Here is a 27,711-nt window from a genome sequence, read left to right on the forward strand (position 1 = left end):
TTCTTCATTCACGCAATATTTTACTCTACTCGTTTTAGGGTTGCGTTCTTCATTCACGCAATATTTTACTCGTCTCTTATACACATCTAGATGTGTATAAGAGACAGATGCAGGAGTATATGTTTAGTCTTGAAATGCCTCGTATCCTACAAAACAACTGAAATCTAGAAGCGNCTACTCGTTTTAAGGGTTGCGTTCTTCATTCACGCAATATTTTACTCTACTCGTTTTAAGGGTTGCGTTCTTCATGTACTGCAATATTTTAACGCTACTCGTTTTAGAATTGTGTTCTTCATGTACGCAATATTTAAACGCTATACATTCTAGAGTTGCGCTCTTTTTGGTTCTAGTTTTGAATAGATGGTGTTTCTAGCAATAAAAGTTTAATGAAGTGATGTAATCAGTTAGTTCAATACTTAACTTGATCCCAATGCAGTGCGTATTTTTGTTTCCCATTTTGCATCGGCTTGAATGGTTAGGTGTACGACGATACATATTTTTTATTTATCAATCGATGTAATGCCGTTTATTTCGAACTGATGATCAGGTTGCGTATTTCGTGCAGGTTTTAGCGACGCTGGTGTTGTGGGCGGCAGGCGGGGCCTCCAGCGCAGAATGGCAGCGCTCGCGCAAACTCGGCGGCGACCCGACGATGGTCAACCGTGACTCGCAAGGCCTGCATGCCAACACCATCTCCAACCCTCACTTTAAAGACGACAAGCAGCAAATCAAAACTGTGTCTGCGTCAGTCCCTCCTCTTGTTATAAGAAGTACGTCCCCCGTTTCGAGAAACACTTCCCCCGACGCACCGAAAGCTGGTTCCCCCATTGAAAGATGCGCGTCACCCAACGCGCGCGCTCAGTCGCCAGTCGTGCGCGTAACCCCGCTAGGACGAAGTGAATCACCGTCAATCAAGAGCTCAACGTCCTCAGTTCGAAGTATGTCTCCCACAGGCCAGAAACAAAATGCTTCCAAAGCGAACGTGAGAAAAGCTCAACCTATTCTGCCGACGCCTTTGGACGTTCACAGAAGTAACGGCGTCTCAGGCTCGCAGGTGAACGGCCTGCCGTACATGCTGGGGATTCAACGGAACTCCAACGGCCACACATCTTCTCCTGGAGCGCAGGCCAAGCGTTCTGTCTTCGACTTCAATAATAAGATTATTAAGAATAAACCGCCTCGTGGGAGGAGCAGATCACCGAATGGTCGGTCTTCTAGTGCTCGAGGGACCAGGTCTCCGAAGAATGTCCGCAAATCCCAAAGTAAAGACGATGGTCTTGCTTTCGTCCCATACGATCCTAATCGCGCGCCCTTGCGTTCTTCTCTGAGGAAGCCCAGGACTCAGAGTGAAAGCCTCTCAACCGACACAACTGACGGAGGGGCTGAAGAAGGAGGTATTCCTAACCTCGCGTTTGCTCAGAGCAGTCCCGTCACCAAGAAGAAGGTGCGCATTCACACGCAGAGCACTGCCGTGTAGACCATTGCTTCTCACGCAGTTTTTTTTATTCTAACGTAAATCTTGTATGAGGTTATGTAAGATTTTCAGTAAGAGTTTTCTTTTTGTGCGGGAAATCATAACTTGCATATGCTAATTTTCTCTTAGGTTCATTTTTAGTTCATAGGCTACTTGGTTGAGATTGATATTTATCAGTATTTAATAGAAATCCCGAACGAATTTTCTCCATTTGCTAGGCGACTATGTTAACTTGAAAAACGCATTCCGTCCGTTTTCTCGCAACTGTAAGATTACCGCATTTATGTATGTAATATTTGGAATCTCTAGATGCTGCTACAATTCGACATTGTTTCTTTGATAATACGACTTTCTAGTTAAATTAATCGTGTACAGCAATTTTTGTAAAAGTAAATGAAGGCCCATAAGAAGAGTGAGGTAAAGAAACGGTGGTAACAGTGCGAGTCCTGTTACTTCAGGAATTATTGTATGTTGATTCCTGGAAAATTGTCGGTGCTCGATAGTATTAGCTTAACTATAATTACTACCTCTATTCCAATTGTTTGTTGATATTGCTGCGAAAATTATATATTAATGTTAAAGTTTCATCGATCATACGTGAAGGGTTATTTGTATAATTTAATTTAGGAATCGATTTTTGTTGCAAGAAAGACGTGTAGCACGCCTATCGCCATGCTTCTTACCGCGCCTGAGATAACGACTTGTGAAAATTAATTTATTTCACATTGTTTTCATATCATTCAGTGTTCTGTTGAATTTCTCTTTCTCTAGGTAACATCGACATCTTATATTCATGAATTACATTTGTGCCTCTAAAGATGTGCAACGAGAAATGTCAGTTCAGTGTGACTGCTGAAAGTTGCGTAGTGCCGCTTTGACTCTTGCTGGATATTAATTCATTAATTTTTTCATCTTTTATTACTATCTAGCGCATCCAATGAAACATGCTAACATTACGACAATTTATATTGTTCAGCATATTTTGATATGTATTTTATTAGAAATTCTCTCAAGCAAATTTTGGCAGAGATTGAGGGAGTCGTTGAAAATATTTTTTGCATTGCCATGCATTGAATTGCATTTCTTGATTGCATAAAATAAAATAATAGCCGCGAATTTCTCTCATGGCCTGATGACAACTTGACGTTTAATGCGCAATAGAACATTTCGATTAAACTGTAAAATGAATGCACTATGCCAGCGCGGTTGCACGTTGTGAAAGCGGAAGATATTTTCATAGGGCATCTATTAACATTTTGTTGTTAGGATATTCAAATAGTGTATAATGAAAGTAAGCGTTAGGGATCTAGAACTATGCGAGCTGTGTTTTGATAACTAATCCGTCCAATTGTTAGCTGTATTTAAGTGCCGAGACTCGTGTACAAAGTTAGCTATCGTGCCTTGTAAATGAAATGCTTTCATCTTTGCAGTACCTAGACGACAAATATTTACTGCAGTAACGTTGATTTGATCACGGTTTTATTATTTTTTTAATATTCTTCATCTTTTGAAGACTTTGCACCAATCCGTTCTCCTTGACGCGCTCATAATTCGTATTGTTCCGTAAAAATATCAAAACAGATAAATCACGACAAACAGTTTTTCAATTTTCATGAAACTATTTTTACGCGAAGCTCCTGTGATCAATTAAGAAAATTTCAAAATTTTCTTGTCACAAATATGCGTGCAATCAAACCCCTAACTTACTTAGTTTAATATTGCTACGAAGTTATTGATACCTTTATGGATGTCTATAATAAAATGTCCTGTCAAAATCAGAAGTTTGGAAATGCGCAAGCAATGTAGGCAAATTTAGAGGTCAATTATTCCTCGATTTTTTTCGTCAGTAGAATGTGAAATATGCCCTGAGTAGAAAGGAAGCTGATAAATACTGATTAACTTGAAACTTTAGAAATACTTACACGACGATTTCTTGACATAATCCAATTCTCCGGGTCTCGTTTTGTCGTCCAAAAGAGACGACTCGGGTAGTTATGTCATGTCCACTACTGACACTTACCACGAACGTCTCACGAAGAGGAACGTTGTAAACTTGCGCTACGTCACGCGGTTGTCGTGTCCTTGGTTAATGCGTTACAAGAAAGGGTGATATACATTCCAGATTCATTCACATATGTATATAGAGGTTTTTAAGGGACTTATTTTGCAAAAATGTAACTTATCGATTGCAAGATTGTTATATTAGGTATCGTATTATTTAACGTTCATTATTGTTTGCAGGGCAATGTTATGTTGTACAATATATGCCCTGAGATCGATGGCATACGCGCATTTATCCAAGGAAATAAAAGTGAGAAAGAAATGTAATCACAGCTCTGCTTAATCCTAAAGATGCCGTTTATTGCGATGCTCAACGTTGATAATTCTAAGGAGGTCGCAACGAACAAACCGGCGCGTCATTATTTTCAAAGGTGAAAATAACAAATTTGTATCAATGTTAACATAAAATATAAAATTAATAATGGAGGCAGTTATTTTTGAACGTAGTGGAAGAAATGCAAGTCCTCACGCCCGAAGCACAATACATTAACGTCAAATATCAGACGGCCATCTGCAATATATTATACATTATGCACGAATTCTGCACAATAATTATAATAATTTCTATTGGTATTATAACACCACATTTAACTTGCAGTATTTAAATCGATACTAGTTACTAAATTTGTGCAATTTAGACGGAGAATTTTAATGCACGTCTTTTGAAATGACGCGCCGTCTTGTGCAATATACCTTAAAACTAATTTTACAGCGAACATATCCAAGTTGAATTGCAACACCCAAGCGCAATCAATTAGAGCCTAGCAATTTGTTTTAAATTAACTAATTAACTAGTCGTAAATTCAGAAAATTAAATGTGTTTAAATAGAGTCAAGCTAAAAAAGGGACAATTAGCTAACATCATTACAACCGAGAATTCTCAAGACACTGATAAACGTTATCCGCTATAACGTCTCACGCTGTGATGTACTCCAACACGTGCTTATGGAACTTCGCTTGTAGCGTCTTCAGCAGCTGTCCATAGTTTTGTTAAAAAGTGATTTCAGGAAGTGAAAATACTTTGGAAAAATGTGTAAGCATAGCAGAAAAAGACAGCCAGAAGAAATTTCAAGCTAAGCCAATCTGAAAGTAAGGGGCGAAAAGAATGCATAAGGTACCAAGTATGCAGACTGAAAAAACATCAGTCCCTGGGGAGCTCTCGCTGAAGCAAAACGGTCAATACATTAAATACAAAAGCTTTCGTTGAGCAATGAGTAATCCTAACAATAGTTGAGTTACCCTACGGTAGTGGAGTTACTCTAACGGTAGTCGAGACGGCAGCAGCACACTCCTGCTACTTTCAGTCGAGAGAAAATACTAATCATAACACTAGTGGAATGTGGAAGTTTCATTGAAACTTACTACGATTACATCAGATGAGTGCTACCTCAATGAGAATCAGTCACAACCTTGGTAATTATTTAACATCTTTATCGTCATTCACAAGCAACACCGTCATTTCCGAAGATAAGGATGCTTCCGTGTGCAGTTAAGTCAAACTCGATCGCGCCAGTTATCCTCGTTGTCGGGTTAAGTATTGAAATTTTAAACGCGAAAAGGATACGAGTAACAACTAGTTTCCCGTAGCAAAATTGTACCAATGGCCATCTGGTCAAGCAATTGGATGGCAAACAATGCCTACGCATTGGATGCAGTTGCGGCAATGATGAGCCGACAAGAAACGGAGTCGCATTGACCTCAGCTCAAATCACTGGTGCCAACCAAGTTGATATAGAAGTTTGTGATAGAAAAAATAATATTAAATATTGTAAAGTTGCTGACAGAAAACTGAGTCCCATACACAATACTTCTTGAAGCGCTGTCACTGATCCTGAGAAGGCACCGCATTGACATACTCCGCCAGACAGTCTCCCAATTCTTGCGCTGCTACCACCACACCGTCGCACTCTGCACAAACACGACTTTGATATTACCTTTAAATTGGGAAGTAACTAAACAAACGATGTACAACAGGAGAAAAACTGTAACAAGCAGCTGCCAGCACGAGAGGCAAGGGAATTTAGATCTGCATATCTACTTTAGAATGCAGGCCCGGCAGATTAGCTTTGTACTTCGTAGCAATACTTGCTACAAATTGAACTGCTCCCAGGAATTTAGTTAATTAATGAGAGGTGAGAATCATGCGTGCCTCGCCATCAGAGTAGCACCACCACACACCTGAGTCAGAAGACAGTCCCCCAGCAGGAAACATGGCGTCCAGCTGCTGCAGGATGTCTTCCAGTTCCAGCTGTAGCTGCTCACAGCTCATATCCAGAGAGGTGCTCATAGAATTACCTGCAATGCGTAGAAACAGTTGAACACTTTTTTGAAGACTGCCTGATATAAGTACGAGGGAGCATTGAAGATTTATTGACCTCCTTAAAAGAACTATTAACCTAAACGTTGATAGTTTCTAAGAGTAGATTTGAAGTGTACTTTATTAATGGGATTATCACATCAAGGAACATCATAAGCCATCATTGAGGCTGCACAAAATTTACATATATTCTGAGTAAACAAAATACAACTGAACAAAATTAGAGAGTAAGAATGAAGCTAAATAGAACTTTTACTTTAATTAATAAGTCCATTCATTGTTGATGAGATAACCAGTAATGGAGACGCTCTAACGAACAATGGAGCAGGCAGCATCCTGAGTTGGAGTGACCCAGATTTCATTGACGAAACGAAACTCATCAAGGAGTTAGAACTACATAGGCAGGATAAAATTCATCCTATTTACGTTAATGCACGATGCGTTAGGATGAGAGATTCCTATCCTTCCAACAATGTCGTCCTCGCACAACACTGTCGTCTAATCATTAATGTCACATTGCTCATGTATTTGTAATCGTCATCTTCATGATAATGAAGTAAAAATGTTTCCATAGGACAACATTCTTTCATGCTCGATTTTTGAAAATATTTCTGCCCTGAAGTTCTATTGTTAGTGAAAATTAATCGAGACGGCAGCGGCACAAAAAAAATCGAGACGGCAGCGGCAAACTGTCAAAAATTTTTTTTTACAGTTAATATATGAATTAGTCGTATAGAACCACAAAAGCCCAATTAATTTTAAACATAAAGAATCATTAATAAATAATGTTAGGCTAGGCATAATCATTCATTATAACTCATGTTTACAAACAACTACTTACTTCCAGAAATGGATACCCCGGACGTGGTATCCAGGTTACCAAGCACACTCGCCCGTGTGTTATTACTACTTCTTGAGACTGAAGACGCAACGACTCTACTCAACGGCGCCGTAAATGCGTTTTTGTTGTCGCAGTTGGAACCGTTATTGCTTCTCAAAGAATCATATTTGCCACTGACGCTGTCACGGTCAGTGACGGTAGCCTGACCACCGACGAGGGTAGCTTGGTCACCGACGAGGGTAGCGAGTCCGTCGGAAGCACTGAGCACTGCGTCGCAGTCTACACTGTACACGTCGCGCGTACACGACCGCCCACTGCCACCCCACGTCTGTAACCAGATATTCATTAATCAAACACGTCTTACAGCTCATCTTTTAAGCGCATGACGCGTGGCAAAGGGGCCGGTTAATGGTTTGCTTACAAAATAGCAACTAAAGGCTCTCGGATTACGTGGCAGTTCACAATGACCCTTAATTTCAGACCAATAAATAATAACCCCCACTAAGGAGCTGCCACTCATTGATAGAATCTGTAGCACAGGAGAATCTGACACGCATTGAAGACATCTTTCACTCTCTAGAAGGAATCTTACACTCATTTGAAGGAAACAATCACTCACTGATAATCTGTCATTCATTTGAAGAATCTGTCCCTTGTTGGAAAGAATCGGCCGCAGACCACAAATCTGACAGTCAAGTGAAAGACTCTGTCACTCACCCTAAAGACTCTGTCACTGCCAGTTCTGGTGAGGTCTGAGAAGCTGACTTCCGTGAAGCTGGGCAGGCGGCATTCCTCAGGAGCTCCCGAGTCTTCTGTTCACGCATTTCAAGAAATTAACTCAAATTCTAAGAAAGAAAACAGTTCCTATTCTAGTTTGACGAATGCGGAGAGAACACCAATAATTGATATTAATTTAGAAGAAAAATTATAAAAGTTACTCAATTTTGGCATAGTAGAATGCAAGTATGAAAGAAAAATATCAGCTCTGCAAAGGAAATACATTACACATATAGGACAAGGTAACATGACACAAGGTAACATGCTAACAGTTTATCATTTTGAGAAACGTTACACTCACCAGTCGAGCGCAGGTCGCGTGGGGCTTCGTGGGCCAAAGAACCCCTGTCAGCCTCAACGATCCCCAGGGCTTGGGCCTTCTCCTGATGGCAAGACAATTTCATCAGCCACAGGGATGTAGCAGGGATAAGGTAAGGAATACGGAACATGAAGCAGTTGCAGTAATACTGACCACGCAGCAGGAACCTTAATTCTTATCTTGTAGCTGGTACAACAATAGTGATCTTGGAGCAGCTACAGTAACACTAATCATGTAGCAGGTATATTAATATTCAGAGGTGGGCAGTAGCGCGCTTCATGTAGCGACCGCTACTAACGGCCGCTACATTTTCAGTAGCGGTAGCGGCGCTTCATTTAAGCAATTGTAGCGGTAGCGATAGCGCCCGCTACATATTTAAGTAGCGATACGATGTTTTGCCGCTACAGCGCTACCGCTACATTTATAGATAAAGCCTTTAGATTTTATTTAATAGTATTAAAATATTATTTAAAAACCAGCATGATACATACATAACATAAATTACAGAATAAAACTGTACGAAAGATTTCGGTGTAATGTTGTCAACCTTAGCTTGTTACTAGTCTCAACATGTTAGTTGTTACTTGTTAAGTTGTTACCAGTTACCACTTACAGGTATTTTTCATGTTTCAGTTTGCAGTTATTTTCACACAGATATTTTTATGTTTTCACCTTCCCTACATGGATGTCTACTTTAATCTACCAATCTCAAAAATAATTCACATATATATACAAATATATTACTGATTTTTATATGTATATGTGGGTAATTTTTGAGATTGGTAGATTAAAGTAGACATCCATGTAGGGAAGGTAAATCATAAAAATAACTGTAACTTTTATTTACTGTATCTAACCCGTAATAGTTCGGTTAGGTTAATTGCAATAAAGTTGCATTGATATGTTTTGAAAATGTTTTATTTTCATTAAATGTTTATGAGTAAATCCCAATAGCAGAACAATAAATATTTAGAGATTTCCAATAATTTTGGCCATTGTAGCGGCAAATGTAGCGGCGCTACATTTTACTGTAGCGGTAGCGCTCGCTACAATCTAGTGGGTGTAGCGGTAGCGCCCGCTACAATGTAGCAGGAACATTAATACTAATCATGTAGCAGGTACAGTAACACTTATTTTATGGCAGGTATTACCTTAGTACTTATCATGTAGCAGGTACAGTAACACTGATCTTATTGCAGGTACATTAATACTGAGCATGTAGCTGGCGTAGACTCGCAGAAAAAAAAAACAAAAATACGTCCTAAATATGAGAAATTTCCACAAATCAAAGACAAGTTAAAATAGTTCGCATAATCAGCCACCTGCTCGCCGAGCTTTTTCATTACGATGGCCGTGTCATCCAAACGCCTCGCCGAGTCACAACCACTGTGTACAATCGGGGACAATGCAGACCACGAAGTCGTCTTCATTTTTCTGTTAGGCGCAACTTGCAATTTGTCTGTTGAACTTGCCGGTCGCTGCTGCTGACCAACATTTGAGTTCATAGGTTCACGAGGTCCTGGCGATCCCCTAGGGATGTAAGTAGTCTTTGGAGGAGCGAGATCAAAATTTTTAGTGGGCATGCGGGGCCGCAGAGGCGCCCCACTGATGGGCGTGCTGCTCTCGAAGGACGGCACGCGCTCGTGACGCTGGCGTTCAAGGGTCGAGCGAACACACGGCGTCACGACGCCCACTGGACCGTTCATTTTCTGGGGACACACAGCAGCAGTTACATGCATGGTGTTATAACCTTAAGGATAGTAAATTGAGAAGGCGATTCAAGCCGTAATAAATATTGTAAATATCATTGGATTTAATGAGAAGTGAAATTGCATTTATTATGATGTTATTGCGCGATGCGCAGTATGAACAGCGTTGATTTAGAAACACGAATATCAGATAAAACCAGGAACTTTGTTACAAAAAAAGAAAATCTACAACAATATTACCACGGAATGTTTGTTGCAACATTACCCTACCATTAGTATCTTGGGTAATTATTGATTCAGATCCTTAACTTCCAAAGTTGATGCTTTCGTCAGAAATTGTGACTTACACAACGATTAGTAAGCTGCCTCTTAACTCTAAGCATCCTTCTGAAGAAATTTATTACTTAAAACTATCAGGATCTGCTGTAAGATAATGACCGAAAACTCTACAGTGACAGGAATATATTTTAAACAAGACAGGAATTGATAGAAAGCAATTATTGCAATAGCAATTAATAGCATGTCGAGGACACATCAATACAATGAAGCACCTGCAGCACAGAGCGGAGAGCAGCGATGTGCTGTGCCAGGCTGCGCGTATGCTGCTGGACCACAGCAGCGCTGTTAGCGCCACGTAGTGACGTGTTGCTGAGGGCGCTTGAACAAACACACAAATACAAAATTAAATTCCCATACAATTCGTTAGTGATTAAGGTTAAAAATTTCTAAGATAGACCATATAATTCATTAGGGATTTGGGTGACATCTTGCTTAGACCATGAAAAAATTTAAGAGTAAATTTTGAGACTTGGTTAGTACTTTTAAAATTTCTGTTGCACAGAAAGCGAAACGAAGCCTGTAACGAAATAACTAAAATAAATCTTAAAAATGTAACGTTATTAACTGAAAGTTTTTTACTTGTTTAATAATTGAAAGTTGTTTACGACACATTCATTCCATCACAGCTTGAGAACGCATTATTTCTCAAATCATAAATAGAAAAAGTATTGATAAAATTCAATGATTTGAGACAATGTTTACGCTATCATCGCGGCATTGACGGTTGATGCAACTCACGTCACAGTTGTATATATACTACCAGAGGCCGTACTACCAAAAATAATTTAAGAGTTCGTAAGTTGCCAGGCAATCACTGAGGGCTTTACGGGCAAAACCCATCAGCACTAACGAGAGATCGGCCGCTACGTGTAGGTACTTATTTTGCCATGTGCAGTTAATTAAGTTCAAGTGCGTATTGATAATTCGCCATCACATTTCACCGTCAGATGGAGAGGAGCTAAAGACTCACCAGTAGCCGCCTTGCAGTTGACTGATGACAGAAGCCAGCTGCCGTCTAGGGCTGTCACCGGCGGAAATGTGAGTTTTACTGGAACCATCTGGAAGACCATTTATTTCATTGAGTAATATGAAATAGATTTAAATACGTCACATAATGAACGCAAAATTAGTAAGGAACATCAGAATCAATGATTTTAAGTAATTTCTCAAGACGTTACATTTGTCTGCAAGTTCTTCTCACACCTGAGAAAGAGGCGAAATCAATATCTTCGTGAATAGACAGAACTTTGGAATCGAGTATCCAAAATGATAATGTGGTAGACCTGCGAGTTATAAGGTGAATGAAATGAAAGCATCTCATGGTTTGATTGAAATCGCATTTTATTGCACATTTATACATGTGCCGAAATATTTTCTTGCAATACAATTCTGGTTCTTATATCTTCAAAGTTACTAGAATCAAGTAATAGCTAGTTCAAAATATCAAGTTAAATTAATTTGTATCTTATCTATGACCATCGCCATATTAATTCTAAAATTGCATCTAATTGACATTGATTGCTCGGCATAAGCTGTACGAATTCAATATGAATACAGAACAATAAAGCAGTAGCAAGTACTCACGGAGCTGCAACTGTTGCTGGCAACGGTTTGTTGAGTTTTGTCGTTCCATCCTCAGCAAAGTTTCATCTAAGCATGCGAGGGCTTTGTCGGCAACAGGAATTCGGCCCGCATCATCTTGGACTTTTATCGTCCTGCCAGCAGCGGTGTACGCAGGGTTCATCCTGCAGCTGCCATACCGAAATCGTCCGTACAGGTTCTGATTTCCTGAGGCAACTCCATGATTTGGATTCTCAGGGTTGACGTTGAGACTGCGCGAACGTGTGTCGTTGCGCACAAACGGACTGGGTGAGTCGCCAGGCTTTGACTGAAGTTTGATGTCATCTTTAGTTGTGCAATTCATCTGATAACATTTGTTACTTCTAGGACCTTTGAAAAGGCGGTTAAGAAGGCTTTTCTTGCTCTTCTTGGACTTTTTTCCTTTGTTTGGTACATTTTCTGCACCAGGATGCAGGAAGTTTGGCAGACGATGATCAGAAAAAGCTTCTTGGACTTCTGTAGGATTCAAAGGTTTTAAAGGTTGACGAGACATCAGGCTGGACTGAACAGTAACCAGCTTCCTTTCCATTGGATCTTCAGATATATTCCTAACAGTGTCATTGATCTTTTCGTATTCTTCATTTTTATCTTTCGCAACTCCCCTGTCGATCTTCTTTAAAGCCTCAACTTCATCATCGTCCGAAGCATGGATTCCTTCAGAAATTTTTCTCTCGAGATTTTTCACTGGATCGCAGTCAAAATCATCATTAATTTTTCTATACCCGTTGACGTCATTTGGACTCTCACAAGCATCCTCAGTGGAGCAATGGTCGTCAGGGACGATGGACACTGACCAGGCGTCGCCTCCAGGAGGAGCAGGGGACACAGTTCTCGTGGGCATGGAAGACGTCGTGGCGGCACAAGCTGGGCTCTGGCGCACGGCTCCTGAGGGGGCAGGTGTGGTGGGGTCGGGTCTTATCTTGTGCTCTCTCCCTGACACTGTGGTGGCGTGGCTGCTGGAAAAGAACCAAAACAATGTATACAGCGATTGATAAGTATTATACAAACTTCTCTTGTAACCAATTGTCGTTTATATTCTATTGCAACCAATTGTCATATGTTTTTAAGTCGGTTAAAAATATAATAATAATATGTACACATACTAATTGCCAACCTAAGGGCGTTCCAACAGACGAACTCGATAAAATCATATTCTCAAATTCACGGAATTTACGAAATTTCTCATAACCCAAATAAATAACTTTCAAAATAAAAGGTTAAAGAATTAGGGACACGTTAAGAATATTAGTCAGCTGGAATAGAATGTGAATGAGTGAGTGGTAGGAAAAATGATCATTATCAGGAATCTTTTCATTTAAAATTTATAGTTTGAAAAGAGATAATTCTACAGGTTTTTTTAATTAATCAGAGTGCAACAATTGCCAATGAGATATTTCAGAACTTAAGATAGGAATTTGTCATTATTAATATTAGAAAGATATATAAAAATGAATAAAAGATTGTTCTTGATTTTTATATGCAGATAGCAGACCCAGGCAGAGGCAGGAAGCGCTGCGTGGCAGAGGAGCGCGATGAGAGACGCAACTTAGCGGCCACCCTGTCCAGCGCTGCCGCACCGCGCTCTCGTAACCCGACCTGCAGGTGCCAGGGTGGTAAGTCAGGATACCGCCCTCCTGACTGAACCCCCTCTACCATGCATAACACTAAGCAATCGCTCTAATACTTTAAAATAAAAGAAAACGCCCAGTAAGCTCACCATAACTTCGTTCAAAATGTTTTTCCTACCAGCTACATTATCGGTTCAAAAAATTTTAGAAATTTTTCACTAGAATCGAACAGCAGGCAAGATACCACAGAAGAGAATAATTCAGGATCTAGACATCATACAAAAAAAAAATAAAAATTTCCCTCGTGATAGTGCCTGGCTTTTTTGTCCAAGAGACATGAATTTTGAATTAGTTTCCATATTAACCATCAATTTAATATTGAAGTGGTGACAATCTTGTCAAAGAACATTTTTGATCTTGTCTCTAACTCAAAAACTTTAATACATTTCTTTGAAAGTAAATTGCAAAGGACGTTGAAAACACGTCTATTCAAGCAAACAACGTTTAATTCGAAGGCAAATGTCTGGTGAGAAGCTGGAGCTGTTCAATCAAAACCCTAATGAACGAAAATTATTTGTTCTCAACATTATGAAGAATTAGGACGTAAATCAACCTGTTGGCAGTGCTCCTGCACAGCGTGGTCAGGGCTGTGCGGTGCAGAACAGCGTGCAGTGAAGAAGCACAGCTGGCACAGAGCGTAGCCTGGGCACTGACGGCACACGTACAGCAGGCCAGTGGGGGAGTCAGCACTGCACGCACTGCACTGCACGCCTGCGTGCTCAACTGAAATGCAAAATGAAAATCAGTACAAGGAAAATGCAAACAAATAAATTCAGAAAAATGAGTGACGGGCATGAATGAAAATTGTCAATTTCAATTCTACAAAATAATTAATTAATAATAGAACGAGATTTATCCAACCTATTTATCCTAAAGATTTATCCAGCCCAGAAAACACTGATAATGAAAAACGCAAAAAAAGTACAGGTTGAATTAAGGAGAACCAATATCATAAAAGGAGTGAGTCAAGTCTAGACGAATGAAATGGTTACCTCTGGAACTGTTTTAGAAATAACTCTAACTAGATAACGATAATGTTCAAAACGAATGAGAGTTAGGTTGACAGTTGTCACAGAACAGCTGACGGCGAAATATCCTCTAACACACAAGACAATTACATAAAAAATATAACTCAGTACTCACTGCAGTGAGTGACAGAGAGCACATTTTCTCGTTGACGAAAATTTGAGGTCGCAGACGGACAGACGGACGGACATGGCGAGCAAAATAGTGCATTTTTTCCATAAATGAGAAAATGCGCTAAAAATTCCATTCTTATCGTCAGTCATTAAGGGTAAAAATTGTCAAAATGAAATAATTTGGTTATCTATAAATTGTCAACAAATTAGAGAAATGTTTGTCTGAATAATGCTATAATTTAGAGGTTACCAGTGCTAGCATAAGTGAGCCTGTAGAGCGTGGACCACCACACGAGCGTCTGCGGCTCCTGATGCAGCCAGGCACAGAGAGAGGTGCTCGTCAGGCTCCTGACATCAGCCTGCACCACAATAACAAACAGTCAATATTTGTGATGAAGCTGTGAGGTAATTAGACTTGGTAAAAACAAAGTGATGAAGAAGCTGTGAGGTAATTAGACTTGGTAAAAACAAAGTTGAAATGATACACAAATGATCAACAGAACACGACATCAGCACACCTCAACACGACAAATACACGAGGAAGTAAAGAACTGAAGTGGAGTGTTAAGATGAAACTGCAATTCAATTTAGAAACTGGAACGGTTCTCATTTCAAATAAAACTTGCTTTCAGTCAAGGTGAAAATTAGTGAAACTGCAATTTAAGGACAAATTTTAGTGCAGTTGAGCAATGTACTGAATTAAAGAAATTGTATACGAGTGTTCAACTTCAGACAGGAAAAATAGTGTTTTCATGTGTCAAATTTATCTCTTTTAAACGAGAAAGCAAACATTCAAGGATCGATCCGCATTTAATTAAATTGATGACTCAAAATTCCTATTTTTATTAACAAATGTAGCCTTCATGAGAGAGACGTCCAAGAGAAGGAAATTAGTTGCAATAAAATTGAGACTGGAGATGCTTTGAACAAGATATAAGGCAAGACGGATAAGGTTTAGATAGTACCTACCGTAGCTATGTACAGGAGTAATATACAAATTTTATTTTTGAAAAACTGGCACCTGAGGCTGAAAAGCAGTGCTGACAGTGGCGTCGACCAACTGCCTGCCAAACCACAGCTCTTCTCCCAGCAGTTCTGGGAGTCGAGCAAGCAGCAGCAACGCCCGGTGTAGAGTGCCTCTGAAAAGATGGTTCACATTAATCTTCTAGTAGACTTCAAATTTGAAACATTCATATTTTCTTGTAAGCTCTGACATTCATTTTCATAATGGTTCACTTCATATTCAGCATGTAACTTTATCCCAGGAAGTTTAACCAATCAAATTTTCTTGTAAGCTCCACCGTTCATCTTCCGATCTAATCCTCGGAATTGAAGTAACAGGTTTTCCCATTTACAACTTTATGCATTCCATGATAAGTTTTGGAAGTCAAGTTCATATTTAACAACAATAAATTTAACAAAGTACGCATGTGATGCCCTCATGGTGAATGAATAAAATGTGGGCGATGCTGGGATAACATGAGGGAATCTCTATAGCACAGTCAGAAACATGAACAATGGACAAGACATTTTGAATCGAAGATTCGATACATCAATACGTTAAAAATTAGGTATCTAGGTAGGTGTTTAGATTGTACTAGTAAAAAATTTTTTATTGTCTGTTACTGCTACTACTCCTGCAAGAAACTTATGTCAAGAACACATAGATTTATGTACAAACTAGAATCTCCATATCTGTTTCCTCATGTATTAAGGTGACATTTATGTAAAAACAGTAATTGACTTTTGTTTTCACAGCTTTGAGCAGAATTTATATTTTATTCAAGTCACAATTCCAACAGGTGATTACAGGGATAATTCAGAGTGTTGCCAGCAAGTCAAGTGAATGTAAGTTATGTTGAGACCTAATTTCACCATTTTATGAAAAGAGCAACCAAAAATAAAATGAAGTATAGGTACTTATATTATTAGTCATCTTAAATTGCAAGTTCATCATGAATGAAAAGCAAAGAAAACACAAAGTAAAGTCACCATACATCCAGCAATAACGTTTTGGAAAGAAATACCAGTTGCATAACCAGATCTAAAATGCATACAATTAAGAATTACTACTAGAATATCTATAGATTTTTCAGCTGATGATGGAGCTGGTCTCTGAAACGTTTTCAATGAAAGAGAAATAAGCTATGTCCAGAAAATTTTTCAACTGATGATGGAGGTGGTATCTGAAACGCTTACAATGAAAGAGAGAAAAAAAAGAAACAAGCTATGTCCGGAAAATACATGATTTGTTTGGAGAGAAATTATAAGCACACCTGTACGTACCTGGAAATTTGTCCTTCATTGCCAGTAAGTTGAGCAGCAAGGAAGGCTTGGGTGCGCTGAAGAGAAACATCAGCGCCACACAACACACACAGCACAAGCTTGCAGCCAAGAACAGGCACTACGCCTGACCTGCCCCTGAACAAAAATAGTTTATATGATTGTCACGTATATAAGTGAAGAATAAGCATTATTAAATTTAATAGGCTTTGAATAATAGTTTTAATTCAAGCATAACTCGCACGATCTGAACATGAACATCTTACATGAAAATTAAACACGCGAGTTGGATGCCTGATGATATCACCAAATCAATTAGGTGCTATAGTCCTTCAAAATTTAAAGAAACAAATTATTAACCATATGCGGATATTGAGGAATTATATAATCAATTTCAAGTAACTTATAGCAACCATCAATAGTCTGTTGTAATGATTATTCTTGCAAGCAGTTCAATCATGCATTTCATGTTTCATTCCAACTACATCAGAGAAAAAAATCCATGACTTAGCTCCTCCAAAGAACCACTTACTGGTCAAATAAATTGAGCAGAAGATTGAGAAGCAGTTCTACTGAAACAGATTTGTCAATTTCTTCGAAAGAATTTGCACACACATTACAATATTTCTTGTCATGAAGTTGCTTCTGAGATGCTTCTTTTGCTGAACAGCTCGTTCGTCTTGATTCACACTTGCAAGGCTTTTTTGGACCACTAACTCCACCTGCTTTTAATTTGTCATCAGAATGCAGTTGTTTCAGACGTTTGCTCTGCACCGCGCCTCTGCGCCGGTAAGATGAATTATTTTCTGACTCAGGCAAAACAAAGAGATTTTCCAGCAGAGCTTCAGTAACAGCAACTGAAATTTGATCATCATTGCAGTCACTGCTTGTGAGGCCCACACTTGCGAAGGCTGCCACCATTGTTTGTAGGTTCACTGAGGTCACTGAAAAAAAGTAAGCTCTGCAGTCTATAAAGGACTAAATATAAAATTATTTCAGTACAACTAATTCGGTTACTAGTGACTATGATACTTTATTATAGTACCATTCAAACATGGATAAAGTCATCAACATTTCTGAAGATAAAATCAGCCCATGTTGATAACATACCTACTATTGACTGAAGCACTATTTTGACCACAGCTATTATATTTCATGCAATGTTATTTTTAACTTTTTAATAAACGTATGAACAGCCAAGCAAATAATTTAAATCAAAATTACCTTGTCTAATATATGGTGGTAAATATATTACCTCCCAAAGGGAGGCAAATATATTACCTCCCTCCCTTACCTCCCAAAGTGTCTCTTATATGAGCAAGTTTCTGAGCCATTCTGTAGGCAGTGTAGCGAGTGCCTCGGAAGCGCTGGATGACGCCCTGGAGCAGCAACACATAGTCTGGGTGGTACCACTGGCTGGTCTCCAGCCGACAACTGAGAAGTGAAATATAGTAACTATTAAAAGAAAACAAATGTCCATAGATTTTTGGACAATGTTCAAATCTAAACACTTGCAAGTAGCTTTCACAAAAGTCTAGGGCAAGGTGATCACTGATTTTTCTCTAGAGATTCAATGAAGTAGTATCTAGATTCTAGATAGTACCTAGGTACCTATTGTAAAATGTAGGTAGTATAGCATAGTAAAGGTGCCAAAAAGGTGGTAATAGAAACAAGATGCAGAGCATAAAACCAACCTTTGTTTTGCATTGCTACTATGTGCAGGTCAAGCAACGATTAGAGAACTATAAATTATATATACCTAGGTATATGTAATTTATGTCTAACTATCCATTTCAATATACTTCACTTTTCTTCTCAATTTCTGCATTTTTGCCTGATTAAATGAAGTTAGATTTTATTGTGGACTCACAATATGTTATTGAAAACTTGAAGATTGCATTAAAACAAGAGACTAGTGATTCTTGGACACTCTATTGGCTAATCAATACATTTTTTAATAGAGATGACCAGAAAAAGTGAGATGGAGGAAAATCCAACAGAGATAGGTAACATATGTAAAAGTTGAAAATGGGCAATCAAAATAAAATTAATGGTGATTCCTTGGTTTTTGATGTCAATTTGTTTCAGAAGGAAGGTCAGATTTACATTGAGGCCAAACCAAATAAATTCATCACACATTGAAGTATACAGTCAAAGGAAATATGGTTTGTATTTAGGATATGAAAAGTATACAGAAGGGCAAACAATTCTGTTTTCCCATTGCTTCTTTTTCAATGACCTATTTTTGCAACCCAGGCATCTAAAAAGGTTTGCATCCATGTTAGTAGTTGAAATAAACTTTGTGTTCAAACTTAAAGTGAAAAATTGGCTGAACACCAAGGCTGACTTACCTTTAAACTAAATATGTAGGTACCTAATACTATAATAGACATGAGAAATGTGTACTATGGGGAAAAAGAAACTCAGAAAAGTTTGATTTTAGAAAAAGAGTTCCATAAGAACATTTTTGGTCAATTTTTATAGCTCTGAAAAAATAGGCACCAAGGTAGCCTTGTTTGAAAATAAAATCAAAACAACTACAATGCTCAGTTTGTCACCAGGTTTAAATCTTGCCAAAACTCTAGACAGATAGTCAGGAATCTGCCACTATGAAGCTAAAATGTTAAGTATTAAGTCCCCTGGCAGTTGGCTCATGCACACAGTGACTTTCCTAGATATCTTGGTATAATTTGGCACATACAAACAAAAAAAAACTTACTTTTTATAGTAAGGCACACCATTTTTTGTCTGATCCCGGTGCCAATCCACAAGCAAATCACCTGTAAAAAATACATAAAATCACATTCTATTCTCCAATGATAGAAAAAAATTAAAACACCTCCAATGTTGATTCCTATGAACAGCTCTCAAAATAAACATTATACTAAACTTATGTTTTCACTATAACACTTTGGCCCTTGACTTGGGAAGTTGGGCATGTATAAACATGTCGCATTTAATAAGGTATTGTGTGGTTTGAGCAAAGAAATAAATTCTCTCTTTAGTTGATTTCCTCCTTGATAATATATACAGCACAAACTTTAATAAGGACTACCTATTGCCAAAATCTCAACATCTTGATGGATACAGATTACAGAATCTTGGGGCTTGTAGATCCTGTAAGATCAACGTTCAATCTTGGCCTTCAAATGTTTTATGAAATTCTATGAAATGAAATTTTGAACAACATAAGTTTTTATTATGGTAGGTGGTAGCCTGCCATAATAGTGTCCACAGTAATTTTACAGTGCAGTGAGTGCACCCAAAAGCAGGCATGGAATTTATCTACTAGGCAAGCTGCAACTGAATTCTTGAAGCCGTGGTTTTATGGATCTGCCAGCCGTGATTCCATTTCTTTGAGCCGTGATTTAATTTCTTGGAGCCATGAATTCCATATCTCAGCCATTAAAAGCCATTTACAAGCCAGCAGCCACAAACTTTTAACCAAGTCTTGTGCTCGTGTTACCCCTAATCTCTAATTTTATCCTAAAAACAGTCAACACTACCATTTGTCTTCACTTGAGTGGCAACTGATTATGTGACAATGCAGTCTGAACGCTCTTACATGACTGCAACTATGCGATCTATAAGGAAACGTTTTAGGTTAGTTTGTTGTTTTGTTGTGCAGGATATTTTGGCAGGATCATTGAAATAGTGAGGATTGCAGAAGTTGGAAATTTTATGAAATGACATGTTTGCAGGGTGCAAACTGCAATTTTTTCAATCAAACAAAAATACATGACATTAGAGCCATAAGATTTCATACCTACTAAAATTATATATTAGAGCCGCAATATTTCAGAAAAAATTGGACTTTTCTAGCCCTGCCCAAAAAGTTTCATTGAATGATTGGTGATCTCAGAATATCAGTCACTTCATAAATTCATACTACAACCGAATTGTTTCTTAGACAAAAAACTAAAAAATACATAAATATAATAAGCCTCTAAAAAAGTAAAAATTGTTCTTTGTCCTATTTTGGGCCAATTTAAAGATTTGACATGAGTTAGCCAATTGCAATTATAGCAACGCAACTTCATTTATTAATTAGCAAGGCTTAACAAATAAATTTGTAGGTAGTTCAAAAAATAAACTTGCTCTAAAAAAATGAAAAGCTAACATTCTAACAAGTCCAAAAATATCCAATACCGGTACCTACCAGTTACCTAGATTGAAAATATGTTGGGAATGGGAGACTTGGGGTTGGGCATAGTGGCAAAGCAGAGAGTTTTTTAGACTCTCCTTCAAGTTCAATTTCAAGAACTATAAGTAGACCAGAAAAGTATCATGGATACCAGCATCATCATACATAAGATATTGGCTCAAATCTTGGGTAAATGAGAAAATTAAAAAATGAACTGATTCTAAAAAATCACTGGTTTGTCACTATGAGCCAGACTGTAGAGCATGGCACAACATAGGTCGAGGACGCCGATTTCATGCACCAAAGACGCCGAGGAGGATGCCACTGGACACCACTGGACGCCGGTAGGCCATGGACGCCAATTTAAGGTCGATGTGGCTGATGGAGAGCTTGAAAAGACGCCGATATCTCGAGCTAAAAGGCCCTACTCTACAGCCTGGACTATGAGCTTGGGGTACAGAGCCCAATCTAAATTCGAAGGCTCTTCAAGTTTCTAACTTACTTAGGCTAGCTAAAAGCCAATTGACATTAGCTAGGTATGTGCTCAATTTAACAATCAGTCTTAATCAGATAATATATATTATATAATATATTACTAGGCTTAATACTAGCAATAATTATATTTATTATAAATATAGATGGTTAACAATTACCAGTAATTATTAATTATTGGAACTTTCCCATTTCTAACTAAAATCTTGAACTTGCAGAGTTGCAGTTGCAGCACTGGTACCTAGCCTCTAGGCCTACTCTGGTAGCACAAGTAGCTAGGGCTAGGGGTACCACTGTTAGCACTGTACAAATACAGATTATCAATAGTCTAATACTATTAATTAATAATTTTTAGATGTACCTAAATTTTCATTACCTTTCAAATTTTTAATGGTGATCATGTGAGAGGTTTTCATCTTAGTACTCTTAGATACATGGTGGCAGGGAATTATTGTGAGTACTTATGCGTTTGCAAGAGCATCGACCGGTCCGGCTCAGCGGGGGGGGGGGTTTGGTAGGAAGGGAATAATGAAAGTCTCATTTACGACTGGACTAACCCATTGAGCANACGGCCAGTGTAGCTGTCAGCTGACTTTCTTCAGAAGTGCAAAAGCTTTTGCCGGTGAAGGTCACAGAAGGTGTGTTTTACGATCGGTCCGTAAAAAAGCGTTGATCGGTTCAAAATGACAAAAGAACAGGTTCTTTTGAATAACCTATGGATTGCCACCATGCTTAGATAGAATACCTAAGTAATTAATTTTAGCTGCTAAGCTTGTTCTATAATCAAATTCTATAATTTTCAGTCTTCACGGACTGACCGAGTGTTCAGAGTTATTATTATATTCGAATTGGTTGTTCCGTTACCAAGCTCTATCACTCGAACAGTCGAACTCAACTGTACATAAGCAGCTGACTAGGCTAAGCGGTCGATTGCTCGAAGCCGAAGGCTAGTACTGTATTTCAACAATATCAATGTCGGTAATCTTTGGCCCTAGATTCACACAATATGAACCTGCTTGTTTCTAACTCTACAGGGCATGCGAAAAATATCCATTTTGGTGGATCAAACTAATCACACTATGCATACTAACACCGCCAAACTTTTGAATCAACTGCGGCGCGGACTAAGCACGACGTCCGTCTCTCAAGCACAAAAGGAATGGCCAAAGTTGACTGTTGAGCAGTCTTCGGCACCAATTCAAAACATTAAACCGTTTTCTTCATGTGCAATACGTGTTAGTTCGAACTTCAAAATCATCCTGACATTCTAAGTAATGTGATTAATTATATTCAGCCCTGTTTATTCATACCGCCTGAGAAGCTTATCTGCTTATGGGCATTCACTTGGATTTCTCTATTATTTTATAAATGTTTTTTTTTTAATTGTAACTAGAGCTCCTTTGTGAATAAAATCAATCAATCAATAAAAAAAATGCTTCGAGATCTAATGCTCACTGTTTGATTAAGTATATCACATATTAGACGCTTACACCGTTAGGAAACTTTTCCGACCTGTCTCTAAGATTCCGTGTACATAAAATGTCTCTCAAACTAATGACCGCAACTCGATGAAACTTTGCACATACTTTCATTAAGACCTAACGGTGATGTTAAGGTAGTGATTATTCTACAGATCCCACCTTCGTTTCAACTTATATTGTCGGGGCCAAAATTTGCGGTAAACGACAATATTTTCTAAACTGAAGAGATCTGAACATTGAATATTATACATTTCTAGATACCTTACGGAAATTTTTCAATTAGGCTTCACTCGTGGGATATACATACGGCTATATGAAGAAGCAACCATACATGCAGTGAACATAAAATATCTCCCAAACAAAAAACGCTGCAGAACGCAGCACTAATTATAATCATATGCGTTCATTAGGACATAATGGGGATGTTTCAGGTCGCGAAAAATTTTCGATTCTGCCTTCGTTTGACGTTTGTGAGGTAAGTTATACAGTGATGATGCTTTGTACTCATTATGTTTATGTATTGGATTCCGCGTATTATAGCCTCTTGCGTCTCCTATCATCTAAATTTATCCATTAAGTATTTTTGATTAGCAGCATACGTGGTTCTAGGACGTGCTTTTTAAGCATTTATCAGGCTTTATCTTGTTAATAATGATGGTTTACTGTGCGAAAGATAAAAAATTATATCAGTTAATTAGTTTTATGGAAACTCTCGACCTACAAATTAATTTTCTTTTTATATGTGCATATATATGATAATTTCAGCAGCAAAATCTTGAGAAATCCAATCGCATACTGAGTATAGCTAGAATCTCAAGGCTGGTAAAACTGGCAATTGAAGTTTAGCTTTTTCATAGTACACCTCTAACTACTATGTAGTGCTGGTGAATCAACCATCTGAAGCAAGGAACTGAGGTATTGCTATACTCGAACGGCTAACTCAATCAAAAGTGTGGTTATAAATATATGAAATTTTTTTTCGTGAGCGGATACGTATCCCAAAAAGGATACGTTCTAGTGAACGCAAAATGACTTGCTCTGATGGTTGCCACCACGTACGACAACTTTAAAATATTTTCTGCCGCGTACAAACGTCCTCAGGTTGCTGCACTCAATAGCTAAAGTAAAATTTAAGTTGAAAGTTATGTTCCCGGACAGTGACATACGGCGGTAAAAGGTTAAGAAAAGTTATTGGCCAGTCCCGTTATCCAATTCTGTGGAAACGCTGAGTAATCCCAAGCATAGGTGACCGGAGCAAGGCGGTGATCGTGAATTATGAGGTCCACATTCACTTGTAATAAACACAAAATACACAAAGATATAAAATAAAAACTTCACCGAAATTAAAAATAATAATAATATAAAACTACATGCTAATATACCAGCATTTATCCCAACAGTGTACTCGAAAAATGAATAGAATACTACTACAGTATTCCTACTATACTTTATGCAGCTTATATTACTTGCTTCCCTCTTATTTTACGAAAATACATGAATTGCCACTATAGCAATTTCAAGTATTAGACGGTTCAGCGATAGAAGTAGCTGACTTAAGAGTCAGACAAAAATTTTGTGTTCCATTAAGCGTGTGCTAGCTAGAGACAGGCAAATAGAGTAAGACTCCTCGATGCTTGCCTCTAGCACCGATAAAATGTCAACGGATCATATCAAGAGCGGCACTGAGCAGTCGCGGCATGCGCATGGATAACTCAAACAAAATGCACATGAAATTTCATTTTTAGTGTAAGGAAAACTTATTTCATAGATGGTAAGTAAAGAATTTTTAGATCTCATTAGTGCCGCAACAAATTATCAATTAAGAATCCATCCAATTAATTGTCTATCCATCTATCTAAAATTTCAATTTTCTCTACTGGCATATAAGTATGCAATATTCATGCAATCATATCAATATTGTGCAATCATATCACTATCATGCAATCATATCATATCATGCAATCATATCAATGTCGCGCAATCATATCAATAACGTGCAATCATATCAATAACGTGCAATCATATCAATAACGTGCAATCATATCANTGCAATCATATCAATATCGTGCAATCATATCAATATCATGCAATCATATCAATAACGCTAAGAATGCCGCGAAGAATATGCGGTTTCACCTCGAAAAAATAATTCATTGCTTTCTACCGAAGACGTAACTCATGTCTCGCGCTATTAATTTGAACATAAGTTTGAGAAAACCGAGGATTAGCCTAAAATTATGAATAATTTAGTTATGGATATATATAAACATTTCCATAAATAAAAAGTTATGGATATGTTGTCGGTCGCTCGCCGACCTAGAAACTTGATCTACATCTGCGTTTGATTTCGATCTAAATCTTGATCTAGGTATACCTAGATTTGTCGGTATACCGACAAATCTAGGAACCGACAGTTCTTGTCGAACAGTCGAATGTCGTGATCATTTTTATCTAGAAAATATTTGAAACCTGTATATATCAAGTGAAAAGTGTAATAAGGAATAGTTGGAATTAGTGAATATATATAACAATCCCAAGCTGATAATTCATTTGAAAAATACCGCAAAGAACCAGTAATTTAAATGTATAACAGTAAACAGTAATAAAAAGTATTGAAATTTAATTTTTAAAATACCGCGTAAGAGAACACCGAAAAATAACGTTTATCTTATGCAATGACAAATTAAATACTAGATGATATAAATTACACGGAGTTGATAAGTTCGTGACAAGAAAAGACGTCAAAGAAATAAATGTCCCGGAAATAATTGAATGATATTTCCTGCCAACAGGAAATGAATGCGTCCACATGTAGATCATAAACAAATTTAAAAATAGGCGAACATTATCGGGAGTTCAGAGCGGGTATGTTGGTCGGTCAGTATTTATTTCTGGGATTAGAACCTCCCGAAAGAACCCAATTAATAAATGTGAATATTTTTTAAACAGTTGACCCTGTCTGGAGGCTCAATTCCATAACTTAGATTAAGGTTCTAATGAGGCTCCATCATGCTGATAATGAAGGCGATAGTTCATTGATGTTCGTAAATATATTTTTATCGGGTCTCTTTGGCTATATCAAATTAAAGTGACTAAAAATTAATAACCTCGACATTAATTATATTAAAACTCCCTGAGTCAATTTCGTGCGAACTTTTTGACTCGTTGACTCAAAATTGCCAAAAATGAGTTAGTAACCGATAATGTGCGTCAAGAAAATATTTTAAGACCACACCACAAGGTAATGAACAAATCAAGGTAATGTCATAAACTTACATGGATTTATACACGATCGAGCAGTGACTTCATTCATCACCGGATCGTCCCAATCATTAAAAATAAGTGCAAGGATTAGAGAATAATTTTATTATTTACGACACCGATACCTCGAAGCTAACGTTCTTAATATTTAGAAAATGAAAGGCTAATAATATTCATGCGCAGAAAAATGGCGCTTGCCTTGTAATCATGAGACAAAACTTTGGGCATAAGTTGGGGTATTAACGTTTCATATTATTCATATTAAGTTTCAAAGCCCCTATTTTATGGCTTTTGAAGAGCATATATATGAGACGTAATTTCACTCCATGCTCACTCTAAGCCAGCGTGAACCCCAGCCCGTACAAGGAGGTGTCACTCCTACAGAGCATGTCGAGGCTGTCACGCTAAGTCTTATTCGCTTGTGTTCCCAATATTTGAAATTATTTTGGGTATTTAGATGATTATATCTGATAAAAAAACTGGCGGAAATTAAAGTGTTCTTGGGAATTTTTAGAGTGTTTTTAAGAGTAATTGATATTACTGTATCATATCATTGCCTTATAATATTGAACTAGTTAGTAGAAATTCGTTTAAAATTAGAAATAAGTAACTAAAATCATTACCTTTTCAAAAAATAACCAATTAAAAACCATTAATTTTCGAAAATAACAAAGTAAAAACCATTCTTTTAAAAAAATAATTAGCTAAAAGCCATTATTTTCTCAGTAATAACTAACTGAAATTAATTCATTTCTCAAAAAATAACTGACTAAAAACCATTATTTCCCAAAAATTACTAACTAAAAACCTTTTTTCCCAAAAGTTCTCACCTACCACCATCAAAGTCACACAGTTTGGAAACTGATGGCTGGCTAGTTATGAGTTTTTTTTTCTCGTCCTGATCACACAAAACTGTATTTAGAATCTTGGGCAATAATAAGACACGAGCACATTTAATAAGAAAGTTGCTCCGTTGTAGAACAGAGACACATGATAGGAGCTCCGTTCTCTGCTTTAACATTTTAATGAACTTATAAAATTATTATTAAGAAAATTTTTCTACACACAAATTTTTCTACAATTTTCCACAACCGTGTTTCAACAGCCTCTTTTGCACGATGTAAGTGAAGTCGGAATGTTCCATCAAACTCACCTCAGTTAAATCATAAATTTTCTCATACTTGAGAGTTATTACCCATAAAAGTTTTCTTGGGATTCGAGCGAGTCCTGAATTTCAATGACATTTCCATCATCGAAAGTTGTGATATTCAAAGTAAAGCATCAGCCTGCTTACCAATCGTATAACTTCGAATAACTTTCTTCGTTATGAGACGTAAATGTATATATTTACGTTTCATTAATATCATCTCATATAAATTTCTTACAATTTCAGAACTAAATATCCATGATCAGGCAGATTTTAATTTTTTTCGGCACATCAGCCCGTCCATCATGCTTAGGTTATGCAGAAATTTGCATCCGTTAATGAATTTCCAGTACGTGAAGGCAGCGACAGCAACTTTGCTAGCACTGGCCACAGCTGTCACTGCCACGGTGTACCAGGCTAACCTGAAAGACATAGCCTTCCTTCAACCGAACCTCTCCATAACCACCACATCGCTATGTGAGTGCAACTGGTTTGACAAAAAAATCATAAACTGAGACAGCCCCTGGTTTCACTAGTCAAAGGAATCAGATAATCAATTGATCAATTGTCACCATTCATCACTATAGTCAACGATATCAATCTAGATGGTGACAATTGACAGTCGACTAACAGTCAGCAACCGTATTTTTATTTTCGGTTTGGTAAATAATTTATTCAT

The 27,711-nt window shown here is 37.7% G+C and overlaps 2 protein-coding genes across 3 annotated transcripts in view; one reads left to right on the forward strand and one right to left on the reverse strand.

The window, feature by feature from the left end:
• The window catches only part of LOC108679754, a 30,589-nt gene extending 26,787 nt beyond the window's left edge, over positions 1-3,802 (forward strand). The window contains exon 6 of the mRNA XM_018168472.2: positions 566-3,802. Coding sequence (XP_018023961.1) covers positions 566-1,477 — 912 coding nt within the window. The 3' untranslated portion in view covers positions 1,478-3,802. The remainder of the gene's footprint in view (positions 1-565) is intronic.
• Positions 3,794-21,545, reverse strand: LOC108679752. 2 transcript variants are annotated; one of them, XM_047883323.1, is made up of 18 exons: positions 21,520-21,545; positions 19,227-19,287; positions 17,802-17,941; positions 17,040-17,451; positions 16,511-16,645; positions 15,246-15,363; positions 14,475-14,583; positions 13,639-13,808; positions 12,950-13,053; positions 11,422-12,410; positions 10,808-10,895; positions 10,050-10,155; positions 9,112-9,498; positions 7,772-7,853; positions 7,411-7,505; positions 6,694-7,021; positions 5,714-5,830; positions 3,794-5,443 (listed from the first exon to the last, which is right to left on the reverse strand). In XM_047883323.1, exons 1-18 carry the CDS (start codon positions 21,542-21,544, stop codon positions 5,358-5,360), a joined length of 3,552 nt encoding a protein of 1,183 aa, XP_047739279.1. In that variant the 5' UTR covers position 21,545; the 3' UTR covers positions 3,794-5,357. The 2 variants fall into 2 exon arrangements, with proteins under 2 accessions (XP_047739279.1, XP_047739278.1); XM_047883322.1 differs by having other exon boundaries at positions 11,422-12,413.
• Between the last annotated feature and the right edge of the window lie 6,166 nt (positions 21,546-27,711).

Source organism: Hyalella azteca, unplaced genomic scaffold (assembly GCF_000764305.2).
Source record: "Hyalella azteca isolate HAZT.00-mixed unplaced genomic scaffold, Hazt_2.0.2 contig12607, whole genome shotgun sequence".
Lineage (NCBI taxonomy): Eukaryota > Metazoa > Arthropoda > Malacostraca > Amphipoda > Hyalellidae > Hyalella > Hyalella azteca.

What these genes read in the sequence shown, in the direction of transcription:
- LOC108679752 (XM_047883322.1), bottom strand. Translation starts at nt 21,544, where the DNA reads ATGATCACCATTAAAAATTTGAAAG. An exon ending in CACCATTAAAAATTTGAAAG is followed by an intron (nt 19,288 to 21,519) that starts GTAATGAAAATT and finishes TATTTTTTACAG; the next exon opens with GTGATTTGCTTGTGGATTGG. An exon ending in GGTGTGCCTTACTATAAAAA is followed by an intron (nt 17,942 to 19,226) that starts GTAAGTTTTTTT and finishes TTCACTTCTCAG; the next exon opens with TTGTCGGCTGGAGACCAGCC.